Source organism: Lissotriton vulgaris, chromosome 6, assembly GCF_964263255.1.
Source record: "Lissotriton vulgaris chromosome 6, aLisVul1.2, whole genome shotgun sequence".
NCBI classification, from domain to species: Eukaryota; Metazoa; Chordata; class Amphibia; order Caudata; family Salamandridae; genus Lissotriton; species Lissotriton vulgaris.
The window spans coordinates 178,096,218-178,117,112 of record NC_141694.1 but is presented as its reverse complement, the minus strand read 5'-3'; the positions used below and the strand labels follow the sequence as shown (position 1 = coordinate 178,117,112).

Here is a 20,895-nt window from a genome sequence, read left to right as displayed (position 1 = left end):
TCCCTCCCTTTTGGGAACGGTTGCCTCTGGTTGTGGTGCATTTCCTTTTACTTTGTCTATACTTTCTTCTTCACGCATTTGTGGTCTTGCTTTGGGATTGTACAATTTAGCAATGTATTGCAGCTATGTTGTTCCGCTTATTCCTACGTTTTGTAGAGTTCCATTTACTTTTGTTAATTTATTAATTAAACCCCAAAATTCCCTGCTGTTCGGTAATTTACTTGCCCACAACAGGTCTTCCCATATCTTTTCTGTGTATTTCTTTTTTTCTACTCTGCACTCTTCCTTGTATTCTTTTCTCATTTTTTGAATCTTACAATTGTCACTGTCTCTTCCCGTTCTAATTGCTCCTGCTTTTTGTCTTACCTCCTTGGCGATGTTTCTTTTTTTATCTCTCAGCTGTATTGTGTACCATGGCTCTTTGTTGGCCCCATACGTGCCTTTGCTTCCTGGCTTTGCTCGGAATTTGTCCAGTAGGGACGTGTTTAACTTCTCCCAATCTTTTGCCAATGAGTGCGCTGCTGAGTCCTCAGCATTCTCTATGTGCTTTTTCACCATGTCCATTATCTCTTCGATTATTATTCCTCTCCATTTGAGTTTCCTTAAGTTATATGTTTCTGGTAATGGGAATAGCAAAGCTACACACTCTCTTTGCAGTATGTTTAGGTATAGGACTGTTTCTTGGGGGAAATGGTCACTCTCCGGTCGTGTTATAATACGGAAGTGATCGACCAGGGGTACAAGGTCCTTACTAATTATTGTATAATCTATAATTGATTGTATGTTTCCACAAGAAAAGGTAATACCTGCTGGTTGGTCTCCCTTCGTGTTTCCCTTTAATATGACAAGACCTAGTGCTTTCAGCTCGTTCCATGCTTTTTGTATTCTATTCTTGTTGTTGTTACCCCCTGTCAGATTGCAATTAAAACCGCCTGAGATTATCATCTCGTGATTTTGATGTGTAACTTGTAACATTTTTATTATATTTATCAGGTTTAACAGTTTTTTAATTCTCTTATTCTTTTCGGGATGAATATATATATTTAAGACAACTAACTTCCTCCCCGTATGTGGGGTAATTACATTCCAATTTTATGACTTGGATCCAGTTTTCTCCAGTCATATTCTATTGTTGTATATAAGGACAAACCCCCTCTTGGGTGTCCATACTTGGCGATTTTTTCTGCCATTATATGAAATTCTTCATATCCTGCTATATGCTTTGGTGTTACGTTCCACGTTTCTTGTAGCAGGATTAATCAGTTAAGGGTAATATGACAAGATTGAATGGAAGCGTGAGGGAGGGTAAGCTACATTGGGATGTATGTACAAAATTAAATCCAGACAACAATGTAAGTTTAGAATCAGAAAGCATTCCTGTCAAGTGAAAATTCATTTACTTTGGTAGATTTCTCCACTTCAAGTGTGGCAATATCTGCAGAAGCAAATCCCACTCAAAAGCTGGGAAGTGGGAGTTGCAAGGTATGATTTACCTTGGAGGTTTGAGAATGCCCATAAATGTGTACATTTGCGGGCATTCATACACAAAATCTCCCTTCGACTCACCACATCCTGCACTAATGACTACTCGTCCTTTTCAGATCCAGGTCAACCCCAGACTGACTCTACGTGGTACCCTTGCCTACAGACCTCTCATGTTGCGTGCCACCATCACCACTACCATCACTGACCTCATTGCGTCCCACGCCTTCACATCCACGGACTACGTAATCCTCAGAGACCTAAATTTCCACCTCGACAACCCCAGCTACCATATTTCCTCCACCCTCCTGGACAACCTCACAAACATCGGACTGAGACAGCTGTTCACCACCCCTACCCACAATGCAGGTCACAACCTCAACCCCATCTTCGCTGGAGGACACAACATGTACTTCAGAAATGCCATGCAGCCCCTCTGGATAGACCACCACTGTGTCCACCTCCTTCTCGAAACCCACCGCTCACAAACCCACACCTCACCCCCCATACAGGAACTGGAACAAAATCACAGAGGAGCACCTCAATTCCGCCCTCAACTGCATCCCCCTTCCACCACACCCGATATTACTCTGTGCCAACGCACTCCACAGATGGATCACCGACTGCAAAGAAACACTCACCCCCCTCCCGAACTCCGACAGAAAACACACTGCGAAAGCCACCTGGTTCACCACCAACCTCCAAGAATCCTAGGGCGCTTACTGACTACTCAAGAAAGCCTGGAGGAATAGCAAAACACCCAAAGCACATTCCACCTACAAGACCACCTTGACATAAGACTCATCAGAACCACAAAGAAGAATTTCATCTAGAAGAGAATCCTCACCAACTCCCGCAACTCTAAGGAACTCTTCAGCATCATATAGCAATTCTTCAAACCCCTCAGTGAGTACTCCGACATCCCTCCCTCCCGGGACCTCTGCAACAAGCTCAGCTTCTACTTCCATCTCAATATCAGGACTCTCTACGACAACTTTGATGAGCAGAACCTAAGCACCGTCTCCACTCCTTCAACCAGCAATACAACCCAGACTACCATCACAGTCTAGACCACTGTCATCACAGAAGACACAACCAAGACCATGAGAAGCATACACTCAGGGGCCCGCACCGGCCCCTGTCCACCACACATCTTCCATAGAGCCGCCTCTGCCATACTACCTGAACTCTGACATACCATTAACAGCTCCATCAGAACAGGCACATTCGCCGATGGCTAAAAATGTGCAAAAGTCAAGCCCCTCCTCAGGAAGCCCACTGCAGACCCGACGGACTTCAAGAACAGACCCATCTCTCTCATCCCCTTCACTGCCAAAGTCACTGAGGAGATCATCAACCACCAGCTCACCAACTTCATAGAAGCTAACTCGGTCCTTGACTCCTCCCAATCTGGATTCTGCAGCAACCACAGCACAGAGACCTCCCTCCAAGCCACCACGGGCAACATCTGCACCCTCCTCGACCAGGGCCACGCGGCTGCCCTCATCCTTCTAGACCTCTCAGCAGCCTTCAACACCGTCTCCCACCGCACACTAACTGCCAGGCTCACCGACGCTGGAATACGAGGAACCGCCCTTGGCTGGATCTGCTCTTTTCTCACAGGCCAAACCCAAAACATCAGACTCCTGTCCCTCCTCTCCGAATCCACAGAGTTCAGCTGTGAAGTACCCCAAAGATCCTCACTCAGCCCCAGGCATTTCAACATCTACATGGCCCCCCTCACCACCATCATCAGAAAACATGAACTTTCACATCAAAACCTCATAAATGAGACCCATAGGTCTTAAAATTGTCAAAAACTTGTCTTTGGAGACACAAATAATGCTGAAGTGCCTGCATATTCCTACCACATTAAACTGCGCAGAAAAAGCCTCAGAGTAATCATGTTTTAGTTTTGGGATATGGTAGTTGCATTATCCCCTCTTTCCAGGATTAACTATCGTAGGTCGACTATCCTATCTAGGCTTAAGAGACACACTCCTGATTGGATCTTCCATAGAGGAAAGATGGCAGGGGTAGGGGAAAGCAGAGAGAAAGAGGACAATGGTAGCGACAGCAAGGTGTCAAGTGACAGCACAGGAGTAGTGGGGCAGCCAGAAAGGGAAGAATGGGGGCGGGGAGGAGGCAGGGCCTACACAAACCAGAAGACATACAAGCTGTTGAACCCCCAACAAGCAATCAGTAGTACAAAAAGAAAAAAACAACCTCCAAAGAGTATCCAATTGACTGGGACCAGAAGGACTAGCGACCCGTCATTCCGCCCCATGAAGAATGGGGCCCCAAATGTCTGTAAACAGGTGCTTCTAGTGAAAGCGCATTTGTGAAAGCTTTCTGTTTAGCCCGTAACTCAATAAACGGCTCCGGTTCTCTTATTGCCTATGTTACCAAAAATACTCGTGCAATTATTCCCCCGTTCCAAAAACCCAGACTAGGTGAAAAGTCTTTTTAAGATCAAACCTTCAAGGCATGGAACAAACTACAAACCAAGTGCCCTGCAACTAACTGTTGATTAAAGTTTTGGAAATAGCCCATTTCTAAATGGTAACCACCAAATTTTACCTGATACCTGAAGTAATTCGGACTGAAAATGACTGGGTCCCTGCTAACCAGTTCCCCAGTGCCAGAGGTCTTTCCCAAAAATGTACCATTGTTCCACAATTGACATGACTGTAGCCCCCTTGTAAGTCCTTAGTAAATGGTCCCCCTGGTACCTAGGGCATTGGGACTGAAGAGGGTCCACTAGGGCTGCAGCATGAATTGTGCCACCCTAGGGACTCCTCACCAAGGTCATGCAAACTGCCATTGCATGCTGGGTGCAGACAAAACTAAAGAGTTGACATGGTGCACAGCCCTGTGTTCCATGCCTACAGACAATGCATGAGATATAAGTAATACATCATTATAGCAGGCTTTACAGCCCAGAGGCAGGGCACACAATGGTGCTGATTACGATGTAGTGCAAAAACTTTGTGCCCGACTCCTTTTCGGATTCGGTTCCCACAGATTCGTGAACAACGGTTCTGCACAACCAATTACGATGCACCCGAACACCATTCGCAAGCACTCCCATAAATGGGAGCCTGTGTTCCGCCCTACAAACCTGGCTCCTACGGAGAAAAGGGGTGTCTTTGGAAAACCTGGTACTCTGTCCATGGTGCCTGCCACACTGAGCATGGTTTTACAGGGGTTTGTTTGGTACCCCCGTGGCCCCCAAACAGAGGCCTCAGTATGAAGGGGGGCCTGCTAGGGGCCCCCAAAGTCACTTTCCGACAGCCTTTGCGTGTTGGACAGTCCGACTCGAAAAGGCTATCGGAATCCAACATTGGAATCGGTCGGTCAGAAACACTGTCTGTAGAGCTGTATGAATTTGCTCCGGCTGACTCGGATTCCCTTCTGACCGCGAGCATCGTAATTGGTCGATCGGAATTGTTTCCAACCGATTCAGGCAGATAGGTTCTAACACGTTCAAGGGGAATCTGACTGTCATTCAGAGGCTTTCCGCATGACATCCTAATTGGCCTCCAAGTCCCATGTGTGGACATATCTGCCTGAGCAAATTTGACCCTACAATGTCGGAGTACATTCTTAGACATTGCAAGTGAACAGCGAACCCATACCGAGAACATGGGCTAGACACTAATCATTACAAAGCCCCCAGCTCCATGATAACTTAACTGCACCACACAATGGTTGGCATCAAACATCTTGTCTTAATTAACCCACACTGATGCCAGTGTTGGATTTATTTAAAAAAAAACACACACACAGAGGGCGCCATAGAGGTGCCCCCTGATTACCTAGTGAATATTAGTGCAGTTGTCAACTGGTCATAGCAACCTACCATCACTAGATACGTTTCTGCCCTCCTGGGGTGAAAGCCTTTTCTCTAAGAGGCCGGTAACAAAGCCTGATCTGGGCGGAGGTGTTAACACCTCGTCCAAGCAGGAACTACTTTCCAGGCCGGGAAGCTTCAAAGGCCATTCTACTTTTGAAATGCAACCCAGGCCTCTCCAGTTAGTTGAAGATTCCAACCCCCTGTCCAGACCTCAAATTTTGACAGAAAGACAGGTGAGAACATTTGTTAAATTGGGAGGTAGGCCCACACCTAGACAGCACCATCCCAAAGGTGGGGTAGCTGATGTGGACCCCCACTTTTCCAAATCCTCCATCTTGTGTTGGAGAGAATTCGTCTATTACGGCCAGGGTTATGCCTACTTCCCACAGGAATTGGTCACATAGATGGTGCAGTCATCCTAAGATAAATAGTCCATTGGCTACTACCTGGCACTCCCCTTAATGCCCCTAAATAAAGAATGTAGGTGCCACCCCTCGACCAAGAACTTCATATTCAACAGACCTAAAGAATAACAGGACTAATAAGAGCTTCTGATCCCGAGAACTGGGACCCTGTCGCAGAGATTTGGCACAAACCACCGGCTGCTGCTTCACAACTAGGCAATTAGGGTGAACTGTCTCGTCCTGTTTCTGTATGGCTTCCAAGAACCCCAGAGGACTACCATCCTTTGCCAATTTCCAAGAACTACCTTGGAGTAGAGACGCTACTCCCCTGCAGTCTGTATGCACCAAAACCACAGAGTTTAGTCCATCGACTTGCAGCTCATTGGCCCGACCAATGCAGCAACCAACTAGGTAAAGGAACTCATGCTCTGGAAAATCAGAGCTGTCTCCCCTATGAGTGTGGAGGCACCAGGACTGACCAGAGCTGTGTGGTATCAATCCCAAGTGAACTTGACGCCCTGCACCTAGACCAACCACAAAGGGTCCAGATTGGGGCTTCAACTGCCCAGGAAGCAAGCACCCAAAGAGGGAAATCAGCACCCCTGAGACCCACTCCATGAGTGGCCCAGCAGACCTGAAATTGTCCCTGCCGGCTATCTGCCCCTGACTGCAAAGATTGCCTTTCTGTACAGTGTGTGACCAACATACCTTATCTGCATCCAGCCCGCCCAGAACTTGTAACAATGAACCGGCCATGCTCCAATGCTGGTAAGGCCTGTGTGACCTGGGCCCGCACTTAGGAGCTCTCGGACTTGCCTACAAGTCCCCCTCTGTAGCCTGTTTGTAGGTGGCCCCGCTTATTTGCAGCACACAAGCTACCAACGCCTTCAGCACCCTGCTCCAGGCCGCATCCAGGAGTCTCTGATGAAACGCTGGTAGAACATTGCATCGAGGCTTGCTAACCCTCCAAACTGCGAAGGTGAACCCCATAGAATGGTCTGTCTGATTTTCTTTGCATTTCTGCTTTCTCCTCTTGTAGGAATCCATTGTACATAATCGTGCACAATTTTGAACTATTTTCAGAGCTTTGATAATTGATAAGAAAAACAGTTCTTACCATTGAACAAAGTTATTTGCTTGAAAATATATATAAAAATACGTTTTTTTTTCTAAATTGGTCTTGGATGTATTCTTTGTGTCTCATTTATTGCCTCTGTGAGTATAACAAATGCTTCCATCTTACAAAAAGAGGCATGAGGAGATTTAAAGACCAGCAGTGAATGACCACCCATCGAAAAAGTCATACTGCACGAAAAGGCCCCTGAGTCTGATAAAAGATATCAGAAGAGAGCAGGAGTGTCCCTTTTAGAGGATGGTTTCCCTCACCCACCTGAGGATGGCATGCTTCATCATAAGGTAACCTCCTCGCAATGCAAATCTGGTCACAAGGCGGGCTACAACCCCCTTGCTGAGAGGCAGGAGCCAGGGATGTTTTAAGTAGATTTTGAGAGGTACACTAAAACCTATAGATGATTTGGGTGTGGTGGAGGTAGCGCAAAGATTTGTGAAGGTGAATGTGAGTTAAAACTAACTCCGAAGGATACCAAAACCTTTATTTGGGGCATCCCAGGGTTAAGATTACAAATGAAACCTATAGCAGGAGTGGATTAAACCTGTCAAAGTGTGGTGATGGTCGACATGTTTCAGCCTAATGCCCTCCGTAGAGGTGTAGCAGCTTTCTTCAGGACCAAAAATGTGAAGTATGCCTCTCAATTCTTAACAGAGACATACACAACCATAAAAAGGTATACTAAACCAGTGGTTGGAGTGGATCGCCACTCAGACAAAGTCCCACTGGTGTGTGTGTTACCTGCTATGTCAGATAGCTGGAGACCCCTGCACCTCGGCACAATACTAAAGGGTGCATCTATGTCCTCGACCACAGCGAGTGGTGGGCATCGGAATAGTTTAGTGTACCTTTTTATGGTTGTGTATGTCTCTGTTAAGTATACTTCTTTCTAGTTCACTATATTTTAAGAGTCAGGTTCCTAAACAGAGCCTTTCACAAGAGAAAATAAAAACTGTTTTTTTTTGTCTAAATATAAAGACAACCTGTTAACATGAGTCCCTAATAATCTATCAAAAACTTCTATTATTTTGCTTCTTCTTTTATTCTCTCAGTGTTCTAACATCAAGATGTTTCCCTGGTGTATGTTTGTGCTTAATAAGTATTTTATTCATTAATTTATTCATATTGTCATTCATTCATACGTTCATACAACAAAACAACAACATTTTATGTTGAGGAAATAGCTCCACTAAATATTTTAACAAATTATGAGTCATGTGCATACTCACTCTGAATGTCTGGGTATTTCATCATTAGCAAGCACCCCCAGCGGAGGGTGGAAGATGTGGTGTCTGTTCCAGCCGTGAACAAGGAAGTGACAACACACAGCAAGTTGCGTTCATGGAAATATGAATGTGGGTTTGTTTTCTCCTTTTGAAGAAAGTAACATCTTACATGAGATTTCCACAACAAAACATAATATTAAAATTACATTTTTTTTTTACATTTTATATTTTGTTCTTAGTTAATAACCTGATAGAAAGCATACCCATATACACATGCAAATTATTCTGCTAATGGATCCATCAATAAAAGCAATGTTGTTTTGCTCTAACATGTTGCTGGCTCTGTTATCAGCAGGCAATATTAAACCCTCTAGCCCTAGCTGTTTCGATTTTTGAACCCTGTTCATCCGATGGCCTCATAGAGCTGAAGAGAAGGCCATTTGAAAACGGAAAACACAATAACATGTGTCACCTTTGATAGATGCCCTTAATGTTGGTATCTATGGTACTGTGAGATACTGGCTCTTGCAGTTCAGTAAACTAATGCATTCATTCCATTGCACGTTATGTTACAACAGCTTAACTATCAATCAATATGTCACCATGTTGTAGCATACTCATTTTGTAAATGCATTTAAAAGAGTGCCTTGATTTATTTATTTATGCACATGGTTGTAGTAGGTCGAGTCTACAGCGACTGCGCTGTAGGGTGATCTGTTGTATGCACTATGTAGATTTTGATTCCTCCAATCGTTGTGGATTGGCTGTCTGTGTCATTCAAAAATTGTTGCCTCCAACTGGCTAATGGTTGGTGCATGTCCCACCTTTTCTCAAAAGTTAAATCTCTCTGGAGTATTGCTGTGGGAACGAGCAGTGTCTGCCCCGGTGGCTGCTGTGGCAGGACACTGCTGTGCGGGTGCCTTATGCACACTGCCATGGTCCTCTGCACAGGAACTCGCTTGCGACCATGCTTGTTTTTTAAATGGAACAAGCCTTTCCCTGGATCAGAGCAGTGCCTGCGAGGTCGTGTTACTCCAGGCATGCACAGCGCGGCTTAGCAGCAACACAGTAAACTTTAAAATGGGCGGGTGAGTTGAATGTATTTGAGAGGGGCACACTGTCCAACTACGCAGCTTTTCCGGGATTGCTCTCCTTAAAGGCCTATCGGTGCTCTTAGTCTCTGCATCAGCTTACCATCCTGTGATTCTGAACGCATCACATAATCTTCTTGTGCCTTACAAAGAAAATTAATTTTCCCATGTGTAATGTAACTGGTGTCCATGTGTAGGAAGCTGGCTCTGTATATACTATTCGAAAGAGAGGTATAGTGTGCACAGAGTCCAGTGGAACCCCAAAGGTAGGCAGAGCTCAAGTTGGATAGAACCTTACTCTCCATTAGTGGTAGTGTGGTCTAGCAGTAAGGCAGTATCAGAGGACAGTGTTAAGCATTTGTTGTACACACTCAGTCAGCAAATGAATTCACACACTCAAAGACTGAACTTCAGACCAATTGTTTTTTTATGTTCTAGAACCAAGCAAGCCTGGCACAGGTAAGCAATAAGTACTTTCCAGTAGTTATGACATTGAAATACAGTTTGAATGATAAGTGTATATGCACTTTGGTTTGATTTACAGTATGGATGCAGAGAAATGCAGGGGCAGATTTACAAGCCCCATGCGCCGCTGGTGCATCACGTTGTGTGATGCACCAGTGGCGCAGCCTGCTGAATGATAGTTACAAGCACAGGCAAAGTCATCCTGTGTGATTTAACCTATGCTTGTAAATATCGCCCCTGTTCACGCAACACTTTGCGTGTTAGGTGCGTGACATGGGTGTTGCTGTGGGTGTTTCCAGGTAACGCCCATGTCCACTGATGCATTTCCAGATTTACGAGCAATCATAAATCTGGAATTTTGTCCTCTTTGATCCTACATTCACCCATTTTAATTTGTCTCGCCAGTCCCCCTACCCCAGCCAACATCACCATTGGACTGCAGAGTAGCAGTTGACAAATTTTCCCTGTCATTCAGCGTTGTCTCATCTTCTCAGCACGATTGTTGTCATGCTTCAGTGTGAGTCTTATGTTATCCTACGCGGGTTCTCTTTCCTTACCGAGCACAGGACACCCACTATAATACACATTATCATGTGTGCCCACTTGTTGTTTTTTACTCTGTCACACAACTTAGGTTCCATGTTTTTCCTGCGCTTCTGTCATGATGATCACACCATGAAAGCTGCACACACACTAAAGTAACATTTCATTCATGATTTTCATTAAAACACAGGCTTCGCTCACACTTAGGGTGATCCCCTTCCCATATCCCATTAAGGGTTATTTAACTGTCCAACCTCAATTTTCCAAATGTTTCCTAACTCCCCTCACCCCATGTTTTGTATCCTCCCCAGCCCTGAAGAGCCACGGGTCAGTTGCCTTGTGACGAAACACGTATCGGCTGGTTGTTTGATTCCATTCTGTTATTGCTTCATTATATAACTTTAAAGATTACACTGGTGTCGACCACAGCAATTTTGATCTGAAAGAGACTAGCACACCATTATAGTATCCCAACCAATTGTGCTGGGACTGTGCTTACAAGATTGTTGTTTGTTCCTGTCTCACACACCAACGGGGGTTATTGGCTAGTCTGAGAACCAATCTTTCTGGTTACACTAAAAGCCCTACCCCTATATCATTCTACAGCATGCATTGGAAGAGGAAATCACGTCAATTGATTGTTTTTGTGCAGGAAGATGCCCCTTCCGGCACAAAAACAATCTCCCTACAACGCAGGCATCGTTGCCCACAAACATGCAGGTTGTGCGCTAGTGCAGGGGGAAGCACAACGATGCAACATATTGTTGTAAATATGTTGCATACCTCTGCTTCGAAATTAACGCAGCGCGGCACAGAAAAATGACTTGCTGCATCGCTCTGAATACGCTTTTTAGTGAAATAGCAGGTTAGTAACATATGAGATTACTATGCTTACACAGAGTAGTATATCTAGATACTACTCTGGGAAATTTCCTGAAAACAGGTAAGTAATATCACTTTTGTTACATTATGAAACAGCCAATGTTACCTTGTGGAGGAAATAGAGTTATCAGTTTTGAGGTAAGTATTTGGTAGTGGGAGCTGAGGTTCTGAGGGTAGACTATGGGGTCCCCCAGGGTCAAGGATGCACTCTAGTTACACCCTCAGAGGCACTAGGATGGCCGGGGCAGAGTGCTGAGACCCAATGTTATCCAACAGGGGGTTGGAGGCCTCCGGTTGGTGGCTGCTGGCAAGCAGAACACTGGGTTGTGGGAGCAAAGCTCCTGGAATTTAGCTCAGGGCAAACGGGGAAACAAATTACCACCAAAGGTGCACCCTCAGCAGCACTAGGGCGGCCAGGTGCAAGGTGCTGTTTCAACGTCAGATGCCCTGTTGTTTTCAATGGAGAACCTCCAGTTTGCAAAGACCGGCATGCTTGGGGACAATGGTCTTCTGGGTGCGACCACCACTTTGAGAGGTAAGCTGGGAAGTTAGGAGTTGGTTAGTCACCATCGGTTTGGGCACCCAAGGCCATCGGGCATTGGGTGCAGGGGTGCCTTTTGGGGTCAGATCTTCTTACCAGCTCCTGGCCGCGGTTATGGGGGCGTTCTGGATTTAGACTGAAGGTGTAGGCAAGAGGCAGGTCAGGGGTCACCAGATCTTGAGTCAGGATGGCCAGGGTGACCTCCTCCTGGTGTTTGCCCACTTGATCTCGTGCCGTGGACGGCGGGTGCAGAGTGATGCTGATTCCGGCCAAGGCCAGATGTTGCAGATGAACAAATCCAGGAGACAAAGTCTTTGAGGTTGAAGGAAGGCAGGCAGGTCCTCCAGGGCTTTGAACTTGCTAACTGCAGGACACACCGGGATTTCACAAGAGCAGGCTTGAGGGCGAGACAGGCAGGTAGGGCTGGGGCCAAAAGATGCCCTTTGTGTGCATTTTTCATTAAAATTAATGTGCTCAGAAGTTTGATACCAAACTTCTCAGTTTCCAGTGTAGCCATTAGGGTGCTGTGGAGTTCGTAGTGACAAACTCCCAGCACCATATACTCTTACTGGCAGCACTGCACTTACAATGTCTAAGAATGGACTTAGACACTGTAGCGGTGCACCCTTGCCACTGGTATAGTGCACGCAGCAAGAGGGGTGACTGAACTATGCCAGGTCAGTGGGTTGTAGGCATGGCACACAGAGATGTGTGCCATGTCGACTCTTCACTTTGTTCTGCAGCAAAACATGCAGCCTGCAAAGTGTAGTGGTACAGGACCTCCAAGGGTGGCACAATAAGTGCTGCAGCCCTTAGAGGCCTTCTCTTGTCACAGTGCCCTGGGTACCTGTGGGTCCATTTACCAGGGGTTGACCGGTGGCCAAAAATGCCAATTAGGTTTAGACTTCATTGCAGTTTTAAGGAAAGAACATAGGCCTTGGGTACCTGATTAGCAGGAGCCCAGGGCACACTCTGTCAAAGTACATCAGCAATTCAGCAAAAAGTGGGGACAACCATGCAGAAAGAGGTCACTTTCTTGCACACACACCCCCAAATGAAAGAGGATGAGACTCACCTTTCCGTAGAGAGTCTTCATTTTCTAAGTGGAAGAACCTGGAAAGTCCATCTGCATTGGCATGGGTAGTCCCAGGTCGGTGTTCAACTACAAAACCCATTCCCTCTAGGGAGATGGACCACCTCAATAACTTAGGATTTTCACCTTTCATTTGCATTAGCCATCTGAGAGGTGTGTGATCAGTTTGAACTAGGAATTGAGTACCAAATAAGTATGGTTTCAGCTTCTTCAGGGACCAAACCACAGCAAAGGCCTCCCTCTCAAATGCACTCCAACGCTGCTCCCTGGGGAGAAGCCTTCTGCTTATAAAAGCAACAGGTTGGTCTTGGCCTTCATCATTGGTCTGGGATAGGACCGTTCCTATCCCAAGCTCAAAGGCATCAGTCTGCACAAGGAACTGCTTGGCATAGTCTGTAGCTTTGAGAATTGGTGCTGAGCATGTAGCCTCTTTCAGGGTGTCAAAAGCATTTTGACAACTACCTGTCCAGTTGACCTTTTTGGGCATCTTCTTAGAGGTGAGTTCTGTGAGGAGAGCCACAATGGACCCATGTCCCTTCACAAATGTCCTGTGTGCCCAGTCAAGCCAAGGAATGCCCTGACTTGGGTCTCTGTTGTTGGAGCTGCCCAGTCCAGGATTGCTTGGATCTTGGGCTGTAAGGGTTGTACCTAGCCTCCACCAACAAGGTGGCCCAGGTATACCGCAGTTCCCTGACCTATCTGACATTTGGACGCCTTGGAAGTTAGGCCTGCAGTTTGCAGGGTATTTAAAGCGGACACGCATAGGCATTTGCCGATGCGGGAGTAAAACTCATACTGAAGAGTGGTAACTGCTTTGTTAGTTTGCACATATTTGGGACAGACCTTTTAAAACTTTATTGTAATTGGCAGCACACAGATTCTTTTGGGGCATACAAAACTTGTTCTCACCTCTGTCACTGCTCATTTGCTGCTCCCCGGTCCACCGCAAGTCTGACTTGATTGTTGTGGAGGGAGAGAAGGCCATTTCAGGTTTGCGGGGAGGTCAGCGTTCTAGTGGCCCGGCTCCCTATAAATACGGATGCTTACTACGACGTGCAGCGGACGCGTGTAGGTAATTACTGGTGCACGAGTAAAACTTATACTGAAGATTGGTGACTGCTTTGTTAGTTTGCACATATTTGGGACAGCTCTTTTTAAACTTTTAAAACTTTATTGTAATTGGCAGCACACATATTCTTTTGGGGTATACAAAACTTGTTCTCACCTCTGTCAATGCTCATTTGCCCCTCCCCAGTCTACTGCGAGTCTGACTCGATTGCTGTGGAGGGAGATAAGGCCATTTCTGGTTTGCGGGGAGGTCGGCGTTCTAGTGGCCTGGCTCCCTATAAAACCGGATGCTTACTACGACGCGCCAGCGGCATGCTGAAGGCGCGCCAAAGGCAAGCCCGTCTGCGCCCGTCCGCGCCCTTCTTGTGCCAGGAGCCAGGTACTCTGTTCCTTTAACACCACCCCCTGACACAAGCATTAAGACAGTCTACACTAGCAGTGACTTATTAAAGATAAGAGGGCATTTTCAACCAGGGTGTAATTGGTATAAACATGTGGAGACCCCTAGCTATGTAGAGGGACCTTTCACATACAGAGCATGCAGTTTCCAAGGGAGGAATAGCGACTCTGTGCACTCTATATTAAGGCATGCAGATACACCTACTATGATTACCCATCCTAAGGAGATAGGTCGGAAGTTAATCAACACTATTACATCTTCATCACATGGGTGGAAAGGCTTTCTGGGTAACATTAGATCACTGCCAAAACACGCACTTGAAATATGGGACGTGCTTGATTCAGAGAAGCCGGACTTAGGCTTCGCTTCCTGACGAAGCCTAGCTCCGCACCTGTAATTTCGGTGGCACTCCCCGAAGGCTATAAGATATAAAGGCTAGATAGACAATATAAAACGTGAGGAGGGATAGCCATTGTATATAAAGATTGGGCTACAGTTACTGTTCTGGAGGAACTAAGTAACGAAAAAATTGAAATTCTCGTTTTTCTGATAGATCTCACCCCACAGTTGAGCTGGAAGGGAGCCCTAATCTACGCCCCCACCCCCCCAGGCCCTATTGCGGATTTCTCTACTAAGTTGGTGGAACTTATAGCGTTGCACGCTATATCTACCAACAACTTTCTCCTACTTGGAGATTTTAATATACATAGTGAGTGTGTGGACAATACGAAAGTAATGGCTCTCCTGGACGATCTTGCAGCTCTAGATATGACCAAGACTAATAATGGCCCCATTTATACAGCCGGCCACACCTTGGATATTATTTTTACAAACTCATCTCACATTACCTGTGAATCCCCTCCGAACAGTCAGCTGGTTAGACGCGTTTATTGATTTTAGGATCTGGGGTCCCAGAGGCCAGAAAAGGCGGGTTCTGATTATAAATATTCATTCAGACAGTAGCATAAAATCACCCCTGAAGCTTTTTTTGCCGTCTTTCCTGTATTATGGGAGAGGGAACATGAAAGGTAGAGGAGGGGTTAGCTCGCTTTAATAAATTAGCAAAATATGCAATCGACTAATTTGCACCTTTGAAAACCTCTACGGGTAAGTCAAGACAGGCTCAAGCAGCTTGGTTTACTGCTGAACTAAGTATTGAGAAAGGACACTGCAAACATCTTAAAAGGTGGTGGAGACAGTCCCACGATATTGGTGATAAAGAAAAATATAGGCTTCTCCTCGCCCAATACCACAAAAATATCAAAATTGCTCGGAAGACTTTCATCGCTTTGCAATTAACCCAGGCAGGGAGCGTCCCTAAAGTATTGTAACAGATCCTCATGTTCTTTACGAATCCTAAAGTGTGTGATCTGGAAGAACCTACCTGCCAAGCTTTATGCGACACCATTGGGAATATTTTGAGCTGAAAATAGAGGCTATCTATGATAAAATCCTTACATCTGGTAACAAGAGTCCGGACATAACATATGAACACCTCCCTGACATGAAGGAGACACCTCTGACTAGATTCCCCCCCTTGACCTGTGAAGAGGTGGAAGCCTTATTACATACTGCCAGATCAGGCTCCCCTCTCGATGTTGTACCAGCCAAGTCTTGGCGAGTCTTTCAAAACAGCTGTCCACTTCTATCTGTTCCCTTTTGAATGCATCATTAAAGGAAAGTTAATTACCTTCTGAATGGAAGGCAGCACAGGTCATTCCACTATGCAAAAACATCAATGCCTCTATGAAAGATCTATCTAACTTGCGACCCATATCCCTCTTACCGCTCCTGAGCAAGATGCTAGAAAAACATATTAACAAGCACTTATCAGCGTATGTCGAAGCGTCAGATTGCCTGGATATGTCACAATCAGGCTTTAGGCCAAAATATAGTACGGAGACAGCCCTAGTGGCTGTCACGGACAATATTAGACTAGCACTAGATAGAGGACAGTCCACCCTACTGGTGCTGTTGGATCTCTCGGCGGCTTTCGACACTGTCAACCATCAAATTTTGCTCAGGAGATTAGAGGAGTCTGGGTTAAAAGGAAAGGCCTTGCAGTGGTTGACCAGTTTCCTCTCTGACCGTTCCCAGACAGTCAGCCTGAGTCCCTACAGGTCTAAGTCCAGGAAGTTGTACAAGGGAGTCCCGCAGGGATATTGTCTAAGCCCTACTTTTTCAACATCCATATGGCTCCCTTGGCAAATCTTATGAGGACTTATGGATTCGTATCAATATCTTATGCGGATGACACCCAGCTTACCTTCTCCTTTGATAACAGCTCAGACCAACTTCTCTACCGGCATGCTAGCAATATCTCAGTGGATGTGTACTAACTATCTCCAATTAAATGCCGGGAAAACAGAGATTATGCTCTTTGGAGAAGCCACCAGGCTATGGACACCAGAGTGGCATAGGGAGTTGGGTGCCCCCCTGCTTCAAAGGCATCAGTAAAGAATCTAAGGGTGCGCATTGAGCAGAGTTTAAACATGAAAGAGCAGGTGTCTCAAACAGTTAGTTCATGCTTTCATGTACTGCTGAGGCGAGTATTTCCATTTCTTCCAGACCATACACAGAAGACTTCTATCCAGTCACTAGTCCTTAGCCTCTTTGATTACTGAAATGCCCTACTGATATCAACTAATGAGGCCTTGCTGGATCGTTTGCAAATGGTGCAAAATACAGCAGCATGGTTGGTACAGATTGCCCCTTATAGATCTCCGTCGAACCTGCTATTGCGACAGCTGTACTTGCTTCCGGTGCGCACACGAATCAAATTTAAGATCTGCTGCATCACCCATAAGGCAGGGCATGGCAATTGGCCATCATATTTGGCTCAGAAGCTTAGTCAATACACCCCCCTTAGAGACCAGCGCTCCAGTTCTAAATCTGTTCTCAAAGTCCCAGGCATTAATAAGGCCAGGACTGGGGTGAAGGCTTTTTCCTACCATGCCCCACGAATCTGGAATTCCCTCCCGCTATCACTGAGGCAGATCACGGACCATTTCCATTTCAGAAAGTCCTTGAAAACATTTCTACTCTAGATGTTTCACACAGATTTAGCTTTTTTCCTACTCGTCCACAGGCGCAGAGATACCCCCACAGGGGTGATTTAGGCACTATATAAGTAAGAAAATAAATAAATAAAATAAATAAATTCCCAAGGTGGATCGGGTGATCCTGCCAGGTGGAGCTAAAGACAGCAATATCATCTAGATAAGCGGCACTAATGGACTCCAATCCAGTAAGGACTCAGTTCACCAACCTCCGGAAAGTGGCAGGGGCATTCTTTAAACAAAAGGGCATAACAGTAAACTGATAATGCCCATCAGGTGTGGAGTATGCTCTCTTTTCTTTTGCTCCTGGGGCCATGACAATTTGCCTTTACCCTGCAGTTAAGTCAAAGGTACTTAGAAATTTGGCTGCACTCAATTTGTCTCTCAACTCAGCTGCTCTTGGGATATGGTGAGCATCTGTCTTGGTGACAGAGTTGAGCCCTCTATAGTCCACACAGAACCTAATTTCTCTCTTTCCACCCTGCGGATGAGGTTTGGGGATTAGAACCACTGGGATGGCCCAGGGGCTCTCAGATGGTTCAATAACCCTTAACTCCAGCATCTTGCTGACTTCAGCTCTGATGCTTTCCTTGACTTGATCAGACTGTCAATAGATTTTGTTTTTGACAGGTGAACTGTCACCAGTGTCCCCATCATGGGTACACCAGTTTGTCTGACCACGGGTCAAGTAAAAGAGCTTAGCATACTGTTGCAAGACTAGTTTGCAATCAGTCTGCTGTTGGGCAGAGAGGGTGTCTGAAAAGACACCTCCTTCCACTAACTCATCTTTTTGGCTGTATGAGAGGAGGTCAGGGAGAGGTACACTCTCTGTCTCCTGATCCTCATCAGTCACCATCAGCATGGTGATGCCAGCTCTGTCATGGTAGAGCTTCAGGCGGTTCACACGGATAACCCTTTTGGGTGTCCTGCTTGTGCCCAAGTCAACCAAGTAGGCGACATCACTCTTTTTTTCTAGGATAGGGTAAGGGCCACTTCATCTGTCCTGGAGAGCCAGTGGCTCCAAAATCCATACCTTTTGCCCAGGTTGAAATTCAACTAGTGCAGCTTTTTGATCATACCACTGCTTCTAAAGCTCCTGGCTGGCCTTAAGATTTGTGGATGCCTTTTCCATCTACTCAGCCATTCTGGACCTTAGGAAAGGCACATAGTCCACAATATCTTGTTTGGGTTCTTGGAAAGGCTTCACCCAACCCTCTTTTACAAGACAGATTGGTCCCCTCACAGGATGGCCAAACAGAAGTTCAAAGGGGGAAAACCCTACTCCCTTCCGTGGCACTTCTCTGTAAGCAAAAAGCAGACATGGTAAGAGGACATCCCATCTCCTTTTGAGGTTTTCAGGGAGAGCCATAATCATGCCTTTCAATGTCTTGTTGAATCTCTCAACACGGCAATTGGTTTGTGGTTGATAGGGTATAGTAAACTTGTACTGCACTCCACACTCTTTCCACATGAGTTTTAGGTAAGCAGACATGAAGTTGGAACCTCTGTCTGAAACCACCTCCTTATGAAACCCTACCCTGGTGAAGACACCAATGAGGGCCGTGACTACTGCAGTAGTCCTAAAAGGAATTGCCTCAGGGTACCTAGTGGCATGATCCACTACCACTGGAATGAATTTGTTCCCTGATGCTGTGGGAGGTTCACGTGGACCCACTATGTCCACACCTACCTACCCTTTCAAAGAGAACCCCCACCACACGTAATGCTATCAGAGGGGCCTTTGAGGGGCCACCTGTCTTGCCACTGGCCTGACAGGTAACAAACTCCTTCACTTTTTGGTACATCTGGGGCCAGTAAAAGTGGCTAACTAGCCTTTCCCAAGACTTGGTTTGGCCCGGATGTCCAGCTAGGGCGATGTTATGAGCTAAAGTTAAGAGATACTCCCTGTACTTCTCAGGCACTTTCATTCTCCTAGTGGCTCCAGGTTTTGGGCCTCTGGCCTCAGTGTACAGTTGACCCTCTTCCCAATAAACTCTGTGGGTACCACTGACATCTCCCTTTTCCTCTGCAGCAGCTTGCTGCATCAGGCTTTCAAGAGCTGGACAGTCCTGCTGTCCAAGGCACAGCTCCTCCATAGAGTGTCCCCCAAGCTCAATGGGATCAGTTCCCTCTGGGGTGTCCAAGTCCTCTCCCTGAGGAGAGGGGCTCTGATCCTTTTGCTGTATAGAAGCTGGTTCCCCAGTGTGGTTACCTTTTCTCTTGGAAGGTTGGGTCATACGTTAAGGCTCCAACATGTCTTTTTCACCCTGTCTCTTTCTCTGTGCTCTTGGTTTTACACACACCAATTCAGGGATGTCCAGCATTGCTGCATGGTTTTTCAGTTCAACCTCAGCCCATGCTGAGGTTTGCAGGTCATTGCCAAGCTGGTAGCTTTAGGGAAACCACTACCTGCTTCTGACCAGTAAACCCCCACCCCCGCAGTCTTATCTTACCGTAGCCATTGCATGGTTAGTGGTTACAATGTCAGCATTGGTGACTGGGTAAAATCTCCCAATCAAGTATTGCTCAGGAGAAACCAGTGTGCCTCGCACCATAGTGACACTGGCACCTGTATCCCTCAGAGCTTCTATCCTAGTTCCATTAATCGAAGGGTATTGTAAGTACTTTTTAAGTTGGGAGGCCACACAGCTACAGTGGCAAACTCAACTTCCCCTTCTGAAACTAGAACTGATTCAGTGTGCAACCGGATTTGCTCTTGGCACACTGTTGATCCCATCTGGAGACTTGCTACCCCAGGAGTAGTGGTAGTAGGACTAGCAGCCTTCATGTTTGGGCAAGCAGCATCTCCAGTTAAAGTGTCCCAACTTCTTACAGTTGTTACACCTGGCATTTCAAGGGTCAAAGTTTTCCCCCTGTACCTATTAATGGACTGGGAAGAGTTTTGGGACCCACCCCCCTGTGCGGGATTTTGGCGCCCTTTGGAAAACCCAAGCTTTTTATCTTGGGGATTCTCTTCTCACCACCTTTCCCCTGGGGAGGTTTTGTAACCCCTTTCTTTTGGTCACCCCCAGTGGTTGTTTTTGTCACCTCTGTTGTGACCCATTGGCCTGCCTTCTTCCTACCCAATTCTTGGGGAGAAATTAGACCTAGGTCTACCAAATGCTGATGTAACGTTTCATTAGTGCAATTACTTAAAATATGTTCTTTGATAAACAGATTGTAAAGTCCATTTAAATCATGTACATTGTGTCCGGTTAACCAACCATCTAGTGTTTTAACGGAGTAGTCTACAAAGTCAATCCAGGATTGGCTTTGGGTTTTGTGAGCCCCCATGAATCTAATTCTATATTCCTCAGTTGTGAGTCCAAATCCTTCAATCAGAGTTCTCATCATGAGGTCATAGTACCCAGCATCTGCCCCTGTAAGGGTCAGGAGTCTGTCTCTGCAGTTACCAGAGAACAGTTCCCAAAGGAGTGCCCCCAGTGTGAGTTCTTCACTTTTCTCATTTTACAAGCCCTCTCAAAGGCTATGGACCGTTTTGTGATAGCAACACTCTCTTCATATTTAGGGACAATCCCTTTGGGGATTTCAGGATCATAAGATTGCTCTTTATCCTTATTAAGTAAATTGCTGCCACATTGATGGGTGCTAGGCCCATATCTGCTCTCTCTCTTTCTAGAGCCAGCAACCTGGTC

At 46.1% G+C, this 20,895-nt stretch overlaps 1 protein-coding gene across 1 annotated transcript in view; it reads right to left on the bottom strand.

Moving 5' to 3' along the window:
* LOC147706979 (cytochrome P450 2K6-like) overlaps positions 1 to 20,895 on the bottom strand; it is a 409,834-nt gene that overhangs the window by 215,295 nt on the left and 173,644 nt on the right. The window contains exon 6 of the mRNA XM_086926208.1: positions 8,101 to 8,242. Within this exon, the coding sequence (XP_086782334.1) occupies positions 8,101 to 8,242 (142 nt within the window). The remainder of the gene's footprint in view (positions 1 to 8,100; positions 8,243 to 20,895) is intronic.